The sequence below is a fragment of the Cetorhinus maximus genome, chromosome 3, assembly GCF_964194155.1.
Source record: "Cetorhinus maximus chromosome 3, sCetMax3.hap1.1, whole genome shotgun sequence".
Lineage (NCBI taxonomy): Eukaryota > Metazoa > Chordata > Chondrichthyes > Lamniformes > Cetorhinidae > Cetorhinus > Cetorhinus maximus.
This window is the reverse complement of record NC_135881.1, coordinates 45,216,277-45,240,391: the sequence shown is the minus strand read 5'-3', so window position 1 is coordinate 45,240,391 and position 24,115 is coordinate 45,216,277. Positions and strand designations below refer to the sequence as shown.

General features: G+C 42.4%; 1 protein-coding gene across 5 annotated transcripts in view; it reads right to left on the bottom strand.

Annotated features, from left to right (window-relative positions):
• mpp7a (MAGUK p55 scaffold protein 7a) overlaps window positions 1-24,115 on the bottom strand; it is a 524,619-nt gene that overhangs the window by 3,194 nt on the left and 497,310 nt on the right. For all 5 annotated transcript variants that reach the window (XM_078537871.1, XM_078537888.1, XM_078537875.1 and 2 more), the window contains one exon: window positions 14,084-14,227. In XM_078537871.1, coding sequence (XP_078393997.1) covers window positions 14,084-14,227 — 144 coding nt within the window. The remainder of the gene's footprint in view (window positions 1-14,083; window positions 14,228-24,115) is intronic.

Genomic DNA, 24,115 nt, shown 5'->3' with positions numbered 1-24,115 from the left:
TTTGTATCCATGCCACCATTTTCACTTAATTCCGTGGGCTTTCATTTTCTTAATAAGCCTCCTGTGTGACATTTCTACAAATGCTTTCCTAAAGTCCACAAATACAAAATTTACTGCATTACCATGATCAGCCTTCTCTGTTACCTCAAAGAATTTAATCTAGTTAATCAAACAATTCACCTTCAACAAATCCAGCCCGCCTCTCCTCGACTAGCCCATGCCTTTCCAAATGAAAGTTTATATTGTCCTGAAAATGGTTTTCAACAATGCCCCCACCAATGTTAAACTGACTGGTCTGAAGTTTCCTTCTTTATCCCTTGGTGGCATCACATTAGCAACTCCCCAGTCCTTTGGCACAACTCTTGTATTCATTGCAGATTCAAAGATTGTGATAAATGCCTCTGCTGTTTCTATCTTTGTTTCTTTCAGCAACCTAGGATGCTAATCTATATGGACCAGCTGTCTATCAACTTTCAGTAATGATAATAGCTTTAGTACATTTTCTCTATTATAATCCTGCCCTAAACTGCCCTCTTTTTTAATGTAACCTTCACATCATCCACTTCCTTTGTGAAGCGAGATGCAAAATACTCATTTATTACTTTTGCCAGGTCCTCTACCACCACATCAAGATTTCCCTTTGGTTCCTTAATAGGTCTACCACTTTTCCTGGCAAATGGCTTCCATATTCTATGTCTATAAATGTCTTAGAGTTAAATTTAATGTGGCCTGCTAAACCTTTCTTGCAATCTCTTTGCCTCCAGTATCAATGTTTTCAATTCCCTTCTTCAATATCCATAGGGCAGAATTTTTAGGCCGGCGTGCGGACGCGCGCCTGGCCTGATCGGATGCAAAATCACACGAGATGACATTGGGCGAGCGTCCCGACATCATCCCACGCTCGCCAGATATTTCAGTCGGCGGGTGCGCGCTAAGTCGGAAGGTCATTAAAGTTGTAATTATCTCCAATTTTTCGTGGTCCATCCAATCTTACAGTTGGCGTACGGGTGAATCGGCTAGGTGGACTTTGCATTTTTCATGAAATCTCATCCAAGGGCGGGATGAGATTTCCATTATTAAATAAAAAAAAAATCTATGGACAGCATCTTTACCACGTATGTGTTCAGGTAACTGATTGTGATGCTTGCACATTTTTTCCTTATTTTACAAACTTCATTTAACTGTTTTGAAGTGTTCAGCTCCAAGGCAGCTCTCTGCCTTTCAGGGAGCTTTCATTCAACGCTCGCCCACGTCAGCGCCCGCCCTCCTCCCGCCCCCACCCCGGCAGCGCTGAGCATTTCACTATGTGCTTCACGCTGGCTGACCGTTAATTGGCCAGACAGCGTGAAATCACAGTCAGGAGCTGATCAAGGTCGGCGGTTCCTTCCCCAGCCCACCCCAGACCCACCGATTGCGTCTGTCCACCTAAAAACCCTGCCCATAACCTTTCTGGTTATTAACCAAATTTTGTTCCTGATGTGAAATAAACCAAATTTTCCTGTATTATTTTAATTTTATTGCCTTTGTCATCAAGGGTGCATTTGCTTTGGATGTTCTGCTTTTCCCTTCAAAGGAATATGTACAGCTTGTACTAGATTTCAGCTTTAAAACCATCTATTACTAATTCGATATGAGAATTACATATTATGTTCTGTGAAGTGCTGGGGTTAAACCACTGAGAATATATATATCAGGTATAACTAAATTATTTCAATAATCATGTATACTTATTTATTTTTATTAATTCATGGGATGTGGGCATTTCTGGCTGGGCCAGCTTTATTGCCCATCCATAATTGCCCTTGAGAAGGTGGTGGTGAGCTGCCTTCTTGAACCACTGCAGTCCATGTGGTGTAAGTACACCCATAGTGCTGCTAAGGAGGAAGTTCCAGGATTTTGAACAAGCAACAATGAAGGAACAGTGATATATTTGCAAGTCAGGATGGTGAGTGGCATGCAACGAAACTTAAAGGTTGTGGTGTTCCCATGTATCTGCTGCTCTTGTCCTTCAAGATAGCAGCAGTCGAGGGTTTGGAAGATGCTGTCTAAGGAACCTTGGTGAGTTCCTGCAATACATCTTGTAGATGGTACACACTGCTGCCACTGTGTATCGGTGGCGGAGAGACTGAATGTTTGTGGATGGGGTGCCAATCAAATGGACTGCTTTGTCCTGGATGGTGTCAAGCTTCTTGAGTGTTGTGGGAGCTGCACTCATCCAGGCACGTGGAGAGCATTCCCTCACACTCCTGGCTTCTGCCATGTAGTTGGTGGACAGGCTTTGGGGAGTCAGAAGGCGAGTTATTCGCTGCAGGATTCCTAACCTCTGATCTGCTCTTGCAGCCAGTGTTTATATGGCTAGTCCAGTGTCCAGTTCAGTTTCTGGTCAATGGTAACCCCCTAGAATGTTGATAGTGGGGGATTCAGTGATGGTAATGCCACTGAAATTCAAGGGGCGATGGTTAGATTCTCTCTTGCAGGAGATGGTCATTGCCTGGCACTTGTGTGGTGCAAATGTTACTTGCCACTTGTCAGCCCAAGCCTGGATATTGTCCAGGCCTTGCTGCATTTGACATGGACTGCTTCGGTATCTGAGGAGTTGCGAATGGTGCCAAACATTATGCAATCATCAACGAACATCCCCACTTCTGACCTTATGATGGAAGGAGGTCATTGATGAAGCAGCTGAAGATGGTTGGGCCAAGGACGCTACCCTGAGGAACACTTGCAGTGATGTCCTGGAACTGAGATGATTGACCTCCAACAAGGGTAGTCACTCTTAGCTCACCTTGGGAGTTCAGCTCTTTTGTCCATGTTTGAACCAAGGCTGTAATAAGGTCAGGAGCTGAGTGACTCTGGCAGAACCCAAACTGGGAGTCAATGAGCAGGTTATTGCTAAGCAAGTGCTGCTTGATAGCACTGTTGATGACCCCTTCCATTACTTTACTGATGATCGGGAATAGACTGATGGGACCGTAATTGGCCAGGTTTGATTTGTCCTGCTTTTTGTGTACATAGCTGGGCAGTTTTCCACATAGCCGGGAAGATGCCAGTGTTGAAGCTGTATTGGAACAGCTTGGCTAGGGGTGCGGCAAGTTCTGGAGCACAAGTCCTCGGTACTATTCCCAGAATATTGTCAAGCAGTATCCAGTGCCTTCAGCCATTTCTTTATATCACATGGAGTGAATCGAATTGGCTGAAGACTGGTATCTGTGATGCTGGGGATCTCTGCAGGAGGCCGAGATGGATCATTCACTTGGTACTTCTGGCTGAAGATTGTTGCAAATGCTTCAGCTTTATCTTTTGCATTGATGTTCTAGGCTCCTCTAAAGGGCATCAGTGAACCAGATGGATTTTTATGACAATTGACAATGGTTTCATCGTCATGAGACTTATAATTCCAGGTTTTTATTGAATTCAAATTCCACCATCTGCCTTTGTGGCATTCGAACCCAGGTCCCCAGAGCATTACCCTGGGTCTCTGGATTACTAGTTGAGTGACAATACCATTGTGTGACCGTCTCCCTCTCTACACTGGGGAGACGAAACACAGACTAAGGTGCAGAACACCTCTGTTCGGTCCACGAGCATGACCCCAAGCTCTATCTTGCTCCCATCCTGACCTTTCTGTCCATGGCATGCTACAGTGTTCCAGTGAAACTCAATGCAAGCTCGAGGAACAGCAACTTATCTTTCGACACAGCACTCTACAGCCTTCTGACCACATTGAGTTCAACAACTTTAGATCATAACCTCTGCCTCCATCAACTTCTTTGTGTATTTTTAATTTTTTTTTTTGCTTTACTTGGTCGGTCACCATGTGGTTTGCTTCCTTCTTTATCCCTTCATGTTGCATTCAGATGATTTTTATGTTGCAATTCATTCCCCATTTGGACACAACCTGTGTTATCCATTACCACTCTCTTTGATTGTTCCATCATGAAACCTTTTGTTATTTAATCTCTCCTGCCCTCTGGCCTATCACAGATCTTTCCTGCCCTCTGCCCTATCACAGAACTTCTCCTTTATTTTTCCTGCCCCCTCCTCACTTCCACTGGCTTAACAATTCTTACGGGCAGAATTTAGCCCTCGATGGGCAGGCGGACCCCACTGGTTTGGCGGCGGGCAGCCGAACTCCGCCGCCGAAATGGGCCCTGCTGCCATTTTGAGTGGGCGGGCCACCCGACGGGAAATGCCATGCGCTTCCTGTGCGGGGGGGATTCCCCAACTGTCAAAGTGCGCTCTCTCGCGCATATCTCCCTGAGACTAAGTGCTGTCTCAGGGAAAGCGCTGAAAGTTTAATAAATGTAAAAAATAGAAAAATAAAAAAATTAACATGTCCCCCTCATGTGACAATGTCACACGAGTTGGGACATGTTAATAAATATGACTGAAACTTTATTAAAGGTTTTTAAAACAGACATGAAACCTCATCCCGCCAATGGATGAGGTTTCATGTATTTTCAGAAGCCCGCTGGGGCTCCTGGCCTGCCCGCCAGCCTTAAGGTTAAGGGCCTTCAATTGTCTCAATTATCCTGTCAATGGCCTCAATTGGCCATTGACAGGTCGGCGGGCAGACAGCTGATTTCGCTGTCCGCCCGCCTTCCTGAATATTTAAATGGGGCGGGATGACATCGGGGGTTCCTCCCGACGTCATTCCGTGTCATTTTTGCGCCGGTGAGCGGGCCCCGCCCCCAACTCGCTGACAGAAAAAGTTTGGCCTTTGTTTCTATCTTCCTTCAGTTCTGATGAAAGGTCATCGACCTGAAACATTAACGCTGTTCCTTTCCACAGATACTGCCTGACCTGCTGAGTTTCTCCAGCTTTTTCTCATTCTTATTTCAGATTTCCAGCATCCAGTGTTTTGCTTCCCTTATTGGGATTTTAGCTTGAGGTTAGGAATTCCATTCCCTTATCCTGTTTACCTACCTCTTCTGTCCAGTTAATATCAGAGTAGTTGAAATCCTCCATGATTATTATTCAATGTTTTTACTCAATTCCATAATTTGCCTGCATTTTTCTTCTTCCTCCCTTCCACTGTTATGGTGGTCTGTAGATGACACCAATTAATGTAATTTATCCTTCATTATATTTTATCTCTATCCATGTAGATTCTATTTTGTCTTGATGTCTTTTTCTTTCTATTGCTATTTTTATCCCAAATAAGCATAGCTCCTCCACTTTCCCAACTCTATCTTTTCTACATGTTATACCCTGCAATGTTTAATTTCAAATCTTGATTTTTCTATAGCCATATCTCAGTAATGAAGGGATGCAATATATTTCTAGGTAAGGAAGCTGTGCAATTTGGAAAGGAACTTGCAGGTGATGGTGTTCCAATGCATCTGTTGCCCTTGTTCATCTCGGTAGTAGAGGTGTTGATACTTGTCTGAAAGGTGCTGTCAAAAAGTCTTGGCGAGTTGCTGCTGCGTATCTTGCAGATGGTACAGACTGATGCCACTGTGCAGCCTGCTTTGTCCTGGATGGTGTCGAGATTCTCGAATGTTGTTGTAGCTCATCTTGGCAAGTGGAGATTATTACATCACACTCTTGACTTCTGCCTTGAAGGTGGTGGACAGGCTTTGGGGAATCAGATAAGTTACCTGCCACAGAATTCCCAGCCTCTGACCTGCTCTTGTAGCCACCATTTTATATTGCTGGTCCTGTTCAGTTTCTGGTTAATCGTAACCCACAGGATGTTGATCGTGGGGGACTCAGCGATGGTAATGCCATTGAATGTCAAGGGGGATGGTTAGATTCTCTCTTGTTGGAGGTGGTTATTGTTCGGCACTTGTGTGGCATGAATGTTACTTGCCACAGATCAGCCCAAGCCTGAATGTTTATCAACTGCTGTCACTTTCAGAAAAGTAGTGATGGCAAAAGCTGACAGTTTTGCTGATGTTACTACCACAAAATCTGGACCAGGATTTTTAATGTATTATAAGAGATTTTCTTTTTCAAGATTTTTTCTTTTGCCACCACGCACCCACACCACCCCCCCACCCCGCCTCAAAATGATCATCCTTTTCATACATAGACATGATTCTAACACATTTAACCAAAGTGATCCTGACTAAATACTTAAAATTGGTATGATCTTTTGATGACATGAAAACACATATTAATGTTTCAAAGACAAAATTACAGTTTTCACATCAGTTCTAATCCACCAGGGTGTTCCTGAAGATATGTTCTTGGATTTATGTTTTGAAATTTAATCTACTTTTGAGTGTTTGAATTGTCATCACCCCAAGTACTTCTCTGACATTTTGCATTTCTTAGAAAAAGTCCAATCAAGAAGTTGGATGCATGACTCTCCTGTGCATCTTCCAACAATTAGCAAGCTGTGCTCATAGATCTTTGGCATTTTGGTTTGGCCAGGCCAGGTAACTAGAAAATGAGGAAGAGAAGACATGCAAAATGAGAGGAAGTTTAAACTGGAATGTTATTCTGATATTTTTTATTCGTTTATGGGTTGTAGCTGGCGAGGCCAGCATTTATTGCCCTTGTTCAGAGGGCATTTAAGAGTCAACCACATTCCTGTGGGTCTGGAGTCACATGCAGGCCAGACCAGGTAAGGACAGCAGATTTCCTGTTAGTAAGCCAATCAACAACAATCGACAATGGTTTCATGGTCATCAGATTTCACCATCTGCCGTGGTGAGATTCAAACCCAGGTCCCCAGGGCATTACCCTGGGTCTCTGGAATATTAGTCCAGTGACAATACCATGATGCCACTGGTGAAGGGTGATGATAATTTTTGTAATTGGGGAAAATGTATACATTGAGTGAGTTAGTGCTTTTATTGTACCAAATAGAACATAATAACTGCTTCGCATATACCAAAATTCCAGTTACATCAATTAGGTGACGGATCCATAGTCTCAAAGCTTGTATTCTTTGAGACAGACCCTAATTGAAAAGGAAAACAGAGTAGAAGCACAGCCTCCCAGTTTATAAGGAAACTAAGATTGAAGCTGAGATTGGAAACCAAAACTTCTGGGAGACTAAAACTGGTTGAAACCATGTAATGAGGTCACAGCCATCAGAGCTCCAATGATGACAATGATTATTGTTAGAGTGATTCCACACTTGGACAACATTTGTTAAATAACCCTTAATGAGCTAAGAATTACTCTGACAACCAATTTAAGATTGTCAGTTAGGCTCACAATGTGGCACATTTGCGTGTACTGGAAGCTACATATATTAATACACAAGGCCCTGTGCTTTGCAGACAGAAAGAACAAGCACATATATTGCACCTGTTTCAGCTAAACTAAATAAGTGACAGCCATTCACTGACTCATTCCTCAGGGCAAAGCCTTGACCAATCAGGGTCAAGCTGCTTGGTTTAAATTTCAAGCAATGCTTGGCAGTTAACCGTCAGTCACCATCAGCGCTGCATTCTCCATGGCAACGCCACTTGCCAACCAATCAGCATTCTCTTCAGAGTATAAATTGTTGTTTTCACACTTATATTGGTATTATTGCGAGTGTCCTGATGAATGCAAGATGAAAAGCTTAGACATGTCTTTTTTCAGCAATAACTATGAAATTAAATTATCAAGGAACATAAAAAAATAGTAAAATATTTTACAGGCACATCAATAAAAAAGGAAAGCTGTGATGGGAAAAGGGCCATTAAGAGATGGACAGGATAATACCACAGATAAAAATAGAGAAATGGCAGAAATCTTAAAAATTATTTTGCTTTGGCATTTAGCCAGGAAGACAGAACAGTAAAACTAACATTAAATGATGAGGTGAACAATGAGATTGCTACATTTAAAATAAGAGGAGGGATTGAATAAACTAATCAAATTCAAAGAGCATAAAGCTCACAGTCTGAATGAATTGCATCCACACATTAAGAAAATCTAGAGAAGGGATAGCAGAGGCATTACTACACATGCTTATTAATTCATTAGAAAAAGTGCAGTGGTGAAGACTGGATAGCTAATGCAATTCTTAAATTTAAAATTCAAACTTGCCCAGGGAATTATAGACAAATCAACTTATGAGCGAGAAGGGAATAGAGGGTTACCAATGATAGATTTAGATGAGAATAGATGGGAGTCTCGAGTGGAGCATAAATGCTGTCAAGGACTACTGGTGCTGAATGGCCCATTTCTATGCCATGTAAAATTTTCTATGTAGAAGTCCTGGAACTTCCTACCTAATTGCATTGTGGATGTGCCTGTATAACACCGGCTGCAATAGTTCAAGAAAGTAGCTCACCACCACCTTCTGAAGGGCATAAGTCCCTGTCAATGATGCCCACTTTTCTTGGAATGAATAAAAAGTGTATCTTATAAAATTGAATTTAAAATTCTACATTTGCATGATCTGATTCAATCAACCCTTGCCCTCTAACCTTGTTTCACCTGAAGACTATGCTTGATGGCCACTCTCCATGTGCAAAGCCATGGGCAGATCAGTAACAAAAAGATACCAACTGCATCAGGAATTCATGATCACTTTCAATGTTACACTGCTGCCTGGTGGTGGAATGTGTGGTGAATAGAAGAGGAAACGGACAAGGTCCAAATGCCGGTACACATAAAATTATGCTGGAAGCTCTCAGTACTAGCCCTCTGTTTTCCATATTGCCACAACACAAATATGCTAATGGAGAATATAGTGTATTGTTTGCATGCTGCAAACCGGCATTCAAAGTAAGAACGATGGCACTTAATCTACTTCTTGTTTGCACAAAGGTAGTAAAAGCTTTTACTTAATAACCTGAGTTCCCAATTCGCTGTAGACAGATTTACATCATCATTACCCACAACTCCAGGTGTTAACATCAAAAGTGTATTTTCACATTTTTTCCCCCTCTGCTTGCATAACTGGTCAAGCCTACTGGTAGCCAGAAATGTGTTACAACACTGAAAGGTTTATAAAAAATGGATAATATCCAAAAATTCTTGAATGATTATTTCTGCTGATTTCCTGTGTCTCTAGAAAGCTGTTACTATAAACCCTGCCTGTGTGTGGGTGTTGTACATGTATTTTAAACATTGGTTACTGACAATTTATTTTTTTTAAGCAGTCAGCAATGTTTTTTAATAAAGGAACAAATTAACAGAGCAATACCTATGCCAGGAGATACCAAGGAATGGTATTTTTGACCTGTTACTTCTGGTTGAAAATGGAAATCACACTGTCCATTTTCTTCAACTGGATAGCAGCATTTTCTCAATTTTAATCACACTATTTTGCCAAAGACGGGCATTAAATAATGGATGCAATGCTAGACTGTGATACATAAAATTGATATAACTGGCTTTATCTTAAAGGCACTTTATCACATCAGTAAGCAAGCCTGAGAATGATCTCTTCATCAAAGAAAATAAAGCTTCTTCTCCCACCATGTTGCTTAGCTAATGTATGGTCTAACTGTTGCTGAAGTCTTAAAGCAGATAATCAATTCTTACCCTTCCCCATCCTATGTGCAAATCTGGAGCCATTTTTCATTTTTCCTCTCTCCAGTTCTGATGAAGAGTCATATCAGACTTGAAATGTTAACTCTGATTCTCTCTCCACAGATGCTGCCAGAGCTGCTGAGTTTTTCCAGAATTTTCTGTTTTTATATCCCATCTTCCTTGCTAGCCAAAATTTCTAGCCAGCTGCCCAGTGGGAGCTAACCTCACTAAGTTCCTTCATCTGGCTCATCCCAATGCTGTCCACTTGGACTCTTCCAATGGATGAATAATCACCACCTTTCTGCATATTTCGCTGCAGAATGACCAACCAGGCCATTACCATCTATAGCCTAACTGTGGTAGATTGTATTGGCATCCTGGTTTCAACTAAAATGTTCCCTTCCTTTTCTCCATCTACCTGCTGGCCCTTGGCAGCAGCACCTGCAGACATGGGAGGTGAGCTTTCACATGCATGCTGATAACACCCAGCTCTACATCTCCACCTCTCTTGATCCCTCTACATCTTCTTTTGTTGTCAGTTTGCTTGTCCAACATCATGCAGCTGCATTTTTCCCCAGCTAAACACTGGAAAACCTGAAGCCACTATCTTCAGCCTCCACCATAAACTCGGTATCCATCCCACATGAGAACATAAGAAATAGGAGGAGTAGGCTGTAAGGCCCTCGCGCCTACTCTGCCATTCAATAATATCATGGTTCATCTGAATGTGGCCTCAACTCTGCCTATTCCCCTAAACCAGGGGTGGGGAATTCTTATCAAGGGCCGCTCACACATAGGCTAAATCAGTTGTGAACTACACAAACATAAAAACCAACTTAATTTATTTTTTTTAACGATCGAACACAGAAACATTCAACTCACCCACTGTTTTAATGCGATGGCTGAGTTTGCTTTTCCTTAATGAGCAGCACAGCTTCTGTGTCTTCATCACAACACTCCTGAAATTCAGCCCAACTTTTTGTTTGCTTTCCCTTCCCATTCTCTCTCTCTCCCTCTCCTTTGCCACTCTGTCGCACCCCAAGCCAGCCCAGGGCAGTGACTCAACAACCCAAGGCTCTGGCCAACTCCCAGTCTGAGGCTGCGCCTGGGCCTGGAGCCTGGGCCTCTTCCTCAGTCTGCCCCTGTCCTGGGGCACCCATGGATCTGGGAGGAGGAGGGGGGAGTGAGCCGCCAATGGAGCTGGGTGTCCTGCTCCCTTTCTCCCCGACCCCGGGTTATTCACACTTCACCACCTGATCGGCAGCTGGCAGCTTCCTGTCCCTGCCCTGCGCTCCTGGATCTTGGGCCTTGTGCTCTCCCCACAGCCTGGGCCTCTGGTGACTGCTGCTGAGGCTGAGGCATCAGGACATGGCAGCGGCTGGCTCAGAGTGCAGCATGCGCAGGGTGGGTGGGGCAGCAGCAGGGTCAGATTTTGAAATCTCACTGTGGCTGGATGAAAAAGTGCAATGGGCCATTTCCAGCCCCTGAGCCAGGGGTTCCTCACCCTTGCCCTAAACCCTTGAACTTCCCTACAGTTCAAAAATCTGTCCATTTTAGCCTTGAACAGATTCCATGACCCAGCCTTCACGGCTCTCTGGGTAGAGAATTCCAAAGATGAACGACCCTCAGAAGAAATTCCTTCCCATCTCCATCTTAAATGGGAGACCCTTTATTCTGAAACTTTGCCCCCTAGTTCCAGATTCCCCCATATGAGAAACATTCTCTCAGTATCTACTGTCAAGTCTCCTCAGACTCTTATATTATTTCAAGAAGATAACCTCTCAATGAGTATAAGGCCTAACCTGCATAACCTTTCCTCATAAGACACAATCCCTTGATCCCACAAATCAATCTAGTGAACCTGCCTCCAATGCAAATATATCCCTCCTTAAATAAACAGACCAAAACTATACAAAGTACTTTAGGTATTGTCTAATCAACACACTGTACAGCTGTAGCCAGACTTCTTTACTTTTATACTCCATCACCTTTCAATAAAGGCAAATTTTCCATTTGACTTCCTAATTATTTGCTGTACCTACACACTAATTTTTCCATGTATGATGGCACCCAGATCCCTTTGTGTTGCAGCATTCTGCAATCTCCCTCCACTTAAACAATATTTTACTTTCCTATTATTCCTACAGAAGTGGATAACTTCACATTTTCCTGTGTTATACTCCATCTGCCAATTTTTTGCCTGCTCACTTAACCTATCTATATCCTTTTACGGATTCTGTGTCCTCATAACTTGTTTTCCCATCATTTTCCATGGTGCTATTTTTCATATTAGTTTAGTTGTGCAATTTTCAGTAAATGGTACTGCATAAGATCAGGAAGTACATGGAATTGGAGATAGCCCCATAGCATGGAGAGAAAACTGGCTGGGAAGTACATGACAAATTTACAGTTTCCACTGAATAGCGAACAGACTATGTTCAATCCCCAAAACACTTGCAAAAACCCAAGAATAGCACTGCAATTGGACTTATTCAGTTACTACAAGTGGCCTTTGTCATTATACAAGGGTATACAATCTGTCTCACCATGAGAAAGTCAAGCGAGGTCCGCTAGTTTGGGAATAAAAGAAACTGGCATTATCAGTACATCATAAAGTTTAAAGTACAGAAAAGGCAAGGTCACCAAAATCATTGAAAGGATAGGGACATAGCATACAAGTATTGAATTTTCATCATATTTGATCACGAGAAAACCACATAACTCTGGATATCAAGACAGCATGTGGAAAATAGTAATACAGGTGAGGATAACAAAAATAGACATTAGAAAACTTTACATAGTAATATCACTTGCAAATAGAAATGTAGGTTTTACAAAGAGAGGTTTATGAATAATGTTTAGGCCAGATGCATTACTGATCATTTAACACGCAGAAATGGAATGGAAATCCTATCTGTAATTTCAGACAATGCTCTTCAATTTCATGTTCAGAGGAACATTCTTTAACGTACCTGTTATGGTGCATTCATTTCATCTTTGTGATCTTCCTGATTGTGACTGCCAATTTAGTGCCAACGAGTGCCAAACTATTGCATCTATTACACAATGGACCTTTGCCTACAAGAATGACTTTCATCCCATTAATCTAGGCTGGGTTTGATTCTGCACCTCAGAGATAATGTAATTTGTTCAATTATTCAAACTCTCTAAACTTTTTGGGAAAGTTGTGTCATGCTGCTGGTAAAATTACAGTAGGAAAAACAACTTCCCACATTAAGACATTTTCCCCTTCCTAACAGCACTGTGGGTGTAGCTATGATACTTGGACTGCAGCGGTTCAAGGTGGCGGCTTGCCACCAGCTTCTCAAGGGCAAATAGGGATGGGCAACAAATGCTGGCCTAGCCAACGATGCTCACATCCCATGAAAGAAGAAGAAAAAAATCCATCTTTTGCAAACAAAACTCAATCCGAATAGGAAGTAGGCCATTCAGCTTCTCAATTCTAACAGCAGGATCCAATTTCCTAGATTTAGAACAATAAATTTATGTATCAAATCTTAGTGGAGCAGCAGCATGAGCCATTGGTTAGACTTTTCCTGCACCATTCTGCTCAAATATAATTTACACTGTAAATTCCTGGAATTGAGAGCTGATAACAGCCAAAGGTAATGGGGAATCTGGGACCTTAGTGAACGGAAACAACAGGTCATTTCCTTAACCATTGAGATTTAGGATTAAGAAAAATGGAGAGGAATGATGGAGAAGGAAATAGGGTGAACTAGAGTCAAACAAAGGCAGGGGGGTGGGGTGGTTGCTGGTGGTGGGGGAAAGAAGAGAAAAAAGTTAGAAAAAAATTACATTCTAAAAATCTCCAAGAAGAATTTACTACGTGCTGGAATGAATCTCAACAGATTAAATTGTTTCATTTTTAATCAAACAATGGAGCATTATAAATCAATCAGCAATTTATGGAGAATTTTTTTATTAACTCATGGGATGTAGGTATCAGTGGCAAGGCCAACATTTATTGCCCATTCCTAATTGCCCTCAAGAAGGTGATCTATCTTCTTCCCCTGAACGTGCTGGCTGATTTGCACATTAATAATGGCGTGCATTGTGAATTTACTGCTTTTTCCCAGAAAGATCTGACTCTCTATCTATTGCCTTACTAATCTAAAATACAACTCTGTCTGTTTGTTTCAAGTAGTTTCATGTTCCACCAGTGAGAATTTTACATTCTTCTATCGTCCAAGAAACCCTGAAGCATTAGAAAATTGATATGCGAGTGGCTCGAAGGTACACTTTTACTTCTGGAAATGATGTCCTAGCACAACTCGAGCAGACGTCTCTTAAAGGATGGCTGTTAAGAGTCTAATGGGAACCATTCCACTGTAGACATGAAACTAGCCATAAGTCTGCTACTAGTTCAACCGCACACATCATAAAGATAACTTCAAAAACTTAAAATCATTCATTGATGTACGCTCTTGACATTGAGAGTATGGATACATTGTAAGGATAGTTTAATGGGAGACCTACACAGGTATTCTGGGTCACCCAAGAATGAACAGCAGAATCACTTCCATTACCCCATAATTACCCAAAACAAACACAAATGTGAAAGAAAACTTTATACTCATCTGAAACAGTTTTGATGAGAAAAGGTTTTATTGTCCATATAAACTGCAAAACATACCGTGAATGGTTTGGCAGAGCCTTTGTCATCTTTGCTTGAAATGATTTTTGCATTCTTTCTGGTTTCTCTGAGGCGTTCAAGTGATGGTGGCTTGATGAATATCACATATGGTTTAAATTCCAATGTCCTCAGATGTTTTATTGTCTGAAACATTTAAATAGTGTAACATTGTTTTACTTCTCAGCATATCAGGTTGCAAAATCATATTGAAAAATTAAATTTACATCTAATGTGCTACTAATAAATAAATTATACAACTATATGACTTAGTCTTGTCTCAGTGATTCATGAAAAACTATACACACAGACATATTTTTGTTTAATTATTCTGACAACGTAGGTGATGTTGGCAAGGCTGCATTTATTGCACATCCCTTGTTTCCCAGAAGAGGTGATGGGGATCACTATAGAGGACACTTCTTACATTCGTAAGCCAGTTGGGTTTTTATGACAATCCAGCAGTATTTGTGGCCATTTTCTGATACTAGTTCACATATTACCCCCTCTCTGCTTCCTCCACTCCAAACCACAGTAGGTCTTGTAATAATGTAAAGGGTTTTCATCTGAACCATTATTTATTAAATATTTTAATACCCAGAACACAGCACAGTCAAAAGATTGTTCTTTACCATCAGTAGCATCCAGCTGTAAATGAAAAATTACACGCAGCGGATAGGTTACAGTAGATGGTCTCAGTGCTGGTTATGTGCTACCACAGGACAAATGTTTAAGGAGGCTATTCAAGGAAGCAGGTGCTAACTGTTGTCAGAGCATCCTCAGGTTAAGTATTGCTCAAAAAAATGAATCCCAAGTTGTTGAGGGTTTAGCATCTGTCAACTGTACTCAGAACCTATTCTGAAGCAATTGCCTCCCACATTTTGGAGGTATGCCTTAATTCCTACCAAAAACATCTGGTGTCAAAGAAAGAGAATACAGTGTCAGACTTCACACATAAATTTATCAGCTTCCTTCGTAAGCGGCTAAGTAACATTCCAGAAGTAAGGCCTGGGATGCATCTGGCTTAGTCTGCGACAATGGTAGTGCTTATCTAGTCACCCTCCTCAGTCAAAACAATATTCCAGAAAGTTTCAATTCTGAGCCACTGCCAGATGGTAATGTCATGGTGTTCCTGTCTCTCCACATTCCTTCCACCTTGTAGATACAGGCATTAAACTGCTGTACTTAATGCAATGTAGAATGATTCGAATAAACCTTTGTTTAACAATGGCCCAGGTTTTTCAACGGTAATGATGGGAAAATGCTGAAGCTGTCAGAACATACGAATTAGGGGTAGGCCACTCGGCTCCTCGAGCCTGCTCTGCCATTCAATAAGATCATGGCTGATCTGGTTGTAACCCCATCCCCACATTCCTGCCTACCCGCAATAACCTTTCAACACCTTGTTAACCAAGAATCTATCCAGCTCTGCCTTAAAAATATTCAAAGACTCTGCTTCTACCGCCTTTTGAGGAAGAGAATTCCAAAGGCTCACGGCCCTCAGAGAAAAAATTTCTCCTCATTTCAGTCTTAAACGAGTGACCCTTATTTTTAAACAGTGACCCCTGGTTCTAGGTTCTCCCACAAGTGGAAACATCCTCTGCACATCCACCCTGTCAAGACCCTTCATGATCTTAAAGGTTTTGACCAAGTCACCTCTTCCTCTTCTAAACTCCAGCGGATACAAACCTAACCTGACCAGCCTTTCCTGATAAGACAACCCACCCATTATCTAGTTTAGTATTAGTCTAGTAAACCTTCTTTGAGCTGTTTCTAATGCATTAACATCTTTACTTAAATAAGGAGGCCAGTACTGTAAACAGTACTCCAGCTGTGGTCTCACCAATGCCCTGTGCAACTGAAGCATAACCTCCTACCTTTTGTAATCAATTCCCCTCACATTAAATGATAACATTCTTTTAGCTTTCCTAATTACTTGCTATACCTTTATACTAGCCTTTTGTGATTCATGCACTAGGGCAGCATGCTACCCACCACCATCTCAGTACAACCCCAACCTGGCACGATGTAGAAAAGGCCATTCAGCAGCTAAAGAGCAACAAGGCATCAGGAGTAGATGGAATCCCTGCCGAAGCACTAAAGCATGGCGGAGAAACACGATTGGTGTGAATACATGGCCTCATCTCCTTTATCTGGAAGGAGAGCATACCAGGAGATCTCAGATACACCCTAATTGTGACCACCTTCAAGAAAGGTGTCAAGTCTGACTGGGCTAACTATAGAGAAATCTTCCTGCTGTCAGTCACATGGAAGATTATCGCAAGAATTCTCCTCAATTGCCTTCTCACTGGCTGAAAAGCTCCTCCCAGAGTCGCAATGTGGATTCCGCCCACTAAGGGGCACAACGGACATGATCTTCACCATGTGGCAACTGCAAGAGAAATGCAGGGAACAGCACCAACCCTTGTACATGGCCTTCTTGGGCCACTCAAAAGCCTTCAACACTGTGAACTGCAAATGATTATGGGGCATCCTCCTCCATTTTGGCTGCCCCCAAAAGTTTGTCAACAAGTCTGTTGCCGCCTGCTCCATGATGACATGCAAGCTGTGATTCTCACCAACGGATCCACCACAGACCCAATCCACGTTCGGACCAGGGTCAAGCAAGGCTGCATCATCGCACCGACGCTCTTCTCGATCTTCCTTGTCACAATGCTCCATCTCACCCTCAGCAAGCTCCCCGCTGGATTGAAGCTAAACTACAGAACAAAGGGGAACCTGTTCAACCTCCGCCGCCTGCAGGCCTTTTCAAGGTCATCCCATCCTCTGTCATTGAACTACAGTATGTAGATGATGCTTGCTTTTCCGCACAATCGGAGGCAGAGCTCCAAGCCATCGTCAACACCTTTACTGAGGCATGCAAGAGCATGGGCCTTTCACTAAACATCCATAAAGACAAAGGTCCTCCACCAACCTGCCCTCGCCACACCGCACTGCCGCCGGTTATCAAAATCCATGACGAGGCCTTGGACAACATGGACCATTTTGCATATCTTGGGAGCCTATTGTCAACAAGGGCAGACATCGACGACGAGGTTCAACACCATCTTCAGTGTGCCAGAGCCGCCTTTGACCACCTGAAGAAGACAGTGTTTGAACACCAGGGCCTCAAACCCGGCACCAAGCTCATGGTCTACAGAGCAGTAGTGATACCCGCCCTCCTGTATGGCTCAGAGACGTGGACTACGTACAGCAGGCACTTCAAAACTCTGGAGAAGTGCCACCAGCACTGCCTTCGCAAGATCCTGCAAATCCACTGGCAGGATTAGCGCACCAATGTCAGTGTTCTCGGTCAGGCCAACATCCCCATCATCGAAGCATTGACCTCGAAGCTCAATCAGCTTCGCTGAGTGGGCCACATCGTCTGCATGCTTGACACGAGACTCCTGAAACGAGCGCTCTACTCGGAGCTTCGACATGGCAAGTGAGCCCCAGGAGGACAGAGGAAGTGCTTCAAGGACACCCTCAAAGCCTCCTTGAAAAAGTGCAACATTCCCAGTGACATCTGCCCTTGCCCAAGACCGCCCGAAGTGGAGAAAAGCATCCAGGATGGAGCTGAACACCTCAATTCTCATCGTCAAGGGTTAACTGAAGCCAAGAATCACCAGCAAAAGGAATGCGTGGCAACCTGGGCACCCTACCCACCTGTTTCCCCTACCACTATCTGCCCCACCTGTGACAGGGACTGTAGGTCGCCTGAGAATTCATTTTTAGTGTGGGAGCAAGTCATCCTTGACCTCGAGGGACTGCCTAAGGAGGACACCCAGATCCCTTTGAATCCCAGAGCTCTGCAATCTCTCACCATTTAGATAATATGCTTCTTTTTTATTCTTCCTGCCAAAGTGGACAATTTCACATTTGCCCACATTATGCTCCATTTGCCAGATCTTTGCCCACACACTTAATCTAAGTCCCTTTGTAGCCTCCTTATGTCCTTTTCACAACTTACTTTCCTACCTATCTTTGTGTTGTCAGCAAATTTAGCAACCATATCTTTGGTCCCTTCAACCAAGCCATTTATATAAATTGTAAAATGTTGAGGCCCCAGCACTGATCCCTGTGGCACACCACTCGTCACATTCTGCCAACCAGAAAAAGATCCATTTATGCCAACTTTCTGCTTCCTGTTAGCTAACCAATCTTCTAACCGTGCCTACATGTTACCCCCTACACCATGAGCTTTTATTTTCCACAATAACCTTTGATGTGGCACTTTATCAAATGCCTTTTGGAAATCTAAGTACAGTGCATCCACTGGTTCCTCTTTATCCACAGCACATGTTACTGCTTCAAAGAACTCTAATAAATTGGTTAAACATGATTTTCCTTTCACAAAACCATGTTGACTCTTCCTGATTGCCTTGAATTTTTCTAAGTGCCCTGCTATAACAATAACTTTAACAATAGCTTCTAACATTTTCCCTATTTTCTGCTTTCTGTCTCCCTCCCTTTTTGAGTAAAGGAGTTACATTTTCCATTTTCCAATCGAATGGAACCTTCCCTAATTCGATGGAATTTTAGAAAATTAAAATCAATGCATCAACTATCTCACTAGACACTTCTTCTAAGACCTTGGGCTAATGTTCATCTGGGCCCAGGGATTTGTCAGCCCGCGGCCCCAACAGTTTGCTCAATATCACTTCCCTGGTGATTGTAACTTTCCCCGAGTTCCTCCCTCCCTTCCATTTTCTGGTTTACAGCTATTTCCGGGGTATTACTTGTGTTCTCTATAGTGGAGGCAGATGCAAAATACCTGTTTAATTTATCCGCCATCTCCCTACTTTCCATTATCAATTCCCTAGATGCACTTTCTATAGAACCAACGCTCACTTTGTTAACTCTTTTCTTATTTAAATATCTATAGAAACTCTTACTATCCATATTTATATTACCAGCTAGCTTTCTCTCGTGCTCTAATTTTTCCCTCCTTATTAATCTTTTTGTCATTCTGTACTGTTCTTTATATTCTTTCCAATCTTCTGACCTGCCGCCTGTCTTTACTCAATTATATGCTTTTTCTTTAAATTTGGTACTGTCTTTAACTTCCCTTCGAATTTTTCTCTCATTGGAATATATTTATTCTGTGTTCTGAAATATCCCTTTAAATGTCTGCTACTGAACCTCTATTGACCTATCCCTTAACCTCATTTGCCAGTTAACTTTAGCTAGCTCCACTTTCATGCCCTCCTAATTGCCCTTATTTAAATTTAAAATACTAGCCTTGGACACACTCATCTCTCCCTCAAAATGAATGTAAGATTCAATCATATTATGACCACTGCTACCTAGGGGTGCCTTCACTATGAGGTTATCAATCAATCCTATTTCGTGCACAATACCAGGTCTAGTATAGCTTCCTCTCTGGCTGGCTCCAGAATATGCTGTTCTAAGAAACTATCCCAAAAACATTCTATGAACTCCTCATCTATGTTATCTTTGCCCATCTGATTTTACCAGTCTATATGTAGATTAAAATCTCCCATGATTATCGCCGTACCTTTCTGACAAGCTCCCATTATCTCTTCTTTTATAGTCTGTCCAACCGTGTAGTTACAATTAGGGGCTGTACGCCACTCCCACAAGTGACTTCTTGATCGCCTTGATCATTTCTCATCTCAACCCAAACCACTCCTACATCCCAGTTTCCTGAACTTAGGTCATCCCTCGCTAATGTGCTAATACCATCATTAATTAACAGAGCCACCCCTCAACCTTTTCCTAACTTCTCGTCTTTCCTAAATGTCACGTCATCTTCAATATGCAGGTCCCAATCTGTGTCATCCTGCAGCCATGTCTCTGTAATGACTATCAGATCGCACTTATTTATTTCTATTTGCGCCATCAGTTCATCTGTTTTGTTTCAAATGCTAGGTGCGTTTAGATACAGAGCCTTTAGTTTTGTCCTTTTATTATTTTTGTAGCATCTAGCCTTACCTGCTGATTTACGCTTGGATTTGTACTCTCTCCCTTCCTGTCATGGTCTGTTTCTCATTTCCCATATTAATACCATTCTCTCTTGCCTTGTCTCTACTCTTTAGTTTACCACATTCTCCCAAATTTGATCCCTTGCCCCCACTATTCAGTTTAATACCCTCTCTGCTTCCCTAGTCAGCGTTCACTGTCATTTCTTCTCTGAAACCGACCACAACTTGGAGTCCACACATGCACAGTTAAAGGCAGAAATTCAGAAGTTGCTGTCAGCGATTCTACACTTTTCTGTAGGCTGTGCTGTAACTCCCGCAGACTACAAACAATTCGAAATCATCACACTGATGAGAACGTAACTCATGAAACAGCACTATCCCTGTTAAAAACTGCTGAGTAAGTTACACTTTGTTAATGAGATGAAACTAGGTTTTTTTAATGGCGTTTTAAGTCATAGGCCTGGATTTTCTGGTCCTGCGGATCTTTTGCTGGTCCGTCAAATTTTCCATCCCACCCGCAACAATTCCTGCCACAGACGGGACCGGAAAATCCCAACCATAGTTACTCCTGAAGAACCACTCAGGAAACAGTTTTATATTTTTGTAATTCCAAATTTTTGCATTCTGCTAATAATTTCAAGTTTTTATTGCTGTACTTATTATAAAAAGTGAAGAATAAGAAGTGCCTTTTACTTCCTGGTTTGCTGAGAGAATTCTTCAGTGTGATTCGCCGCTTACCCTGCTTAATGACATTACTGTTGTTGGAAGCCTGGAGATCCCCTTGACTTGTTGCCAGATTCAAATCATGTAGGAAAAGGGGAAATGCACAGCACAGAGGTTGCTAGATCATCGCAGGCAGCTTTCTTCGGGATCAGAGGCAAGTTCTGTCACTTTGTTGCTGACTGCCAAATCCGGGCCAATGTTATGGGTGGTGGCTGAAGGAGCTGCAGTCTCTCATAATCCTCACTTACCCTCATCCTTTGACCAGCTATTCTTATTCTGTCTTTTTCAAACCTGTTATTTCCATTACATTCACTTTGAGGGACTACAGGACTTGACTGTTTTCGTGGTATGATACTCTGAAAGTTTCCACCCTTATGCATGCCAACTCCTGTAGCCAGACTATATTTGACAAGGGATGTCTGGGCTCTGCCGGATTAGGGACGCCTACAGATTTTACAGCTCTCTAAAGTGGTTTTCACTCATCAGCATGAATGAAGCACTCAAATAATACAGGACTTTGAGTGGTACAGGTAAAGTCCCTCCATGCATACCTTTTAGTTTACAGTATCAGAGTGGTAGAACAGCAATTTGTCTCCATCTGCACACCTATAGGACTGAATTTTTAGGCCTTGGTGGGAGCAAGCACAGAGGTGAACAAGGCTGAAAATTCGTGGCATCGACTGGAGTGCCGCAAGCGGAATTGGGGTCTGACAGAACTACCTGCCCACATGTGGCAGCTTTTTAAAAAAATCCTTTTATAGGATTATGGACATCATTGGCGAGGCCATCATTTGTTGCCCATACCTAATTGCCCTCGAGGTGGTGGTGGTGAGCTGTCTTCTTGAACTGCTGCAGTTTGTGTGAAAGGGACTTTAAGGATTTTGGTCCAGCGACAGTGAAGGAACGGTGATATAGTTCCAAGTCAAGATGGTGTGTATCTTGGAGGGGAACTTCAGGTGGTAGTCTGTGGCCCTTGTCCTATGTGGTAGAGGTCATGGCTTTGAAGGGTGCTGTTGAAAGATTCTTGTTGAGTTGCTGCAGTGCATCTTGTTTATAGTACATACTGCTGCCACTGTGCATTGGTGGTGGAGGGAGTAAATGTTTAAGTTGGTGGATGGGGTGCTGATCAAGTGGGCTGCTTTGTCCCGGATGGTTTGAACTTCTTCAGTGCTGTTGGAGCCAATTCAACTGGTAAAAAAACTTAAGGCCTATTGTCGGAATCCAGTCAGCTTCCAGACCCCTGGAAGCACTGGGGAACAGCATAGCTGCCCTGTGGTCCCTTGGCAGCAGACCTGGGGGGATGCTAGTGCACCAGGCTGGCATAGAGGCCCTCCTTGTCTGCCAGGCTTCAGCTGTAGTTGAAGGCCACAGGCACCCCACTCCCCCATCCTGGCCCAGCTGCTAGATCATTTTTTAATTTAAATTCACAAAATTGGAGAGGGGGCATCTCCATCTTGGGATGCCATCCCCCTCAGTTACCATGAAAGGCAGTGTCTGCTTCTTCGATGCTGGAGGGCCTCCTACTGGCCCACCAGCTACAAAAGCCTACTGTGTCCTTAATTGGACAGTGAGCCCACCCTCTGAAGCCTAGGGGAATCTTGCCCATAGTTTCAGGGGCATTTTCTGAAAGGAACCAGCTAAAATAGGAAACTTGGAGACCTAGTCCTCCATTTTTGGGTAGAATTGATTGTTTCAGGTACCCAAATGATATTTCTTACTCTGTAGCAATTTATTTACAATAAGTATTATGATGCTGGAAAGATCAGCTTACGCACTAGTATCATTTGAACCAATTAGTTAAACTCAGGGAAATGGGAGCAACGCTTAGACCTCCAAAGTTTGTCATTCATCAAGAGCATTTGGGCATGTATCATAGGCTGCCAGTGGAGTAAAATTAAAAAGATGCAATTTAATATTATAGCATGTATCACATCCAACATTGAATGATCAGAGTCAATTAGCAAAATTATCCTTTTACGTTGCAAGAAGGGGAAAAGCTTGATCATGCTACCTTTACCACCACTCTACAGGTTTCTCTACATAATGCTCCAGAGATCATTTCTTCAAGTGGATCTTTTTTGTCTGAAATGGCTTCAGAAAAACACCTCCATTCTTTGCCGAGTACAAGCTAATCCAGGCTAAAATACTGCATTGTTTGCAATAATTCTAAAATTCCAGGAAATTGAGGATTGGTCTCACAAAGTGCTACTTGACACCTACCATATGGAACATGCATATGGTATGAAAACAGAAAATGCAATAATACATAATGGTTTCACCAATATTTAAAAAGAGAAAAGATAGGTTAATGTTTCAGATAGATATCAGAACTGGCAAAGAACAGCCATGCAAAATTTTTAAACAGTTTCTATCTGAGCAGGCTCAAGGAGCTGAATGGCCTACCCCTGCTCTTAACTCATATGTTCGGATGCCGATAGATACACTGTACATTTCCAGCTTTCGCGGTTTTCTTTCTACCTTGGCAGGTTTGACTACCCATGTTATTTTACACAGCTTTTCCAGTATTGAAAGGCATAGTGAATCCAATGTTCCACTATGTGTCATGTCTTGAAAAAAGGAAACAGAAATCACCTCCTTGTAACTTGGGAAAAGCCTTGTAACTGGAGCAATCTTGCTTCTGCTATTTCTAACTGCCACTAGTGAAGTCAGTAAGCTTGCTTCAATTATTTGGTTGACCCATGCCTAGAGACATTTAATAGCACATCATCTACAAGATAAAAAGGTGGCTAGAAACTTGTTTTGCATTTTTCATAGCTAACACACAGAAGTGAAATGTTCTGGATGGTGGAACAAACCAAACTACACAGGTTATTATGTACTGTATGAGAGTGAGCCAAGTGTAATATCACATAGACCTGGATGGTTTCCAATGTAAACTTTTCAAAGATAGTCACGTAGTTTATCAAATATGGGATGGTACCTGGGGACTAAACACTGGTTGTGCAGCAATCATCTGAACATGAAGAATTGAAGTTCCAGTTGACGTGTCCCATGCATTTTGTGTGTTCCAAAACCAATGCTGCACAAAATGATTAACTAAATTACTCATGGTTATGTTAGTAATAATGTGGTCATTAAAAAGTCAGCTCAGAGCCTTTCTAATAAGTCTCTGATGTGATGTAATCCCTGGATTGTATGTGTAAAGACATGTCCAAAACATTGTTTGGAGGAGAACTTGGGATATTTTCAACAGTGCTCATTCTTTACCACCCACTGAGTTAGAATAATCAAAATCTTTAGAGGGAAGAAGAATAGCAGTCAATATATGGGTCCAATTAGTATACTTTATTTTTATTTATTCTTTCATGGGTTATTGCCCATCCCTAATTGCCCTTGGTTTGAGTGG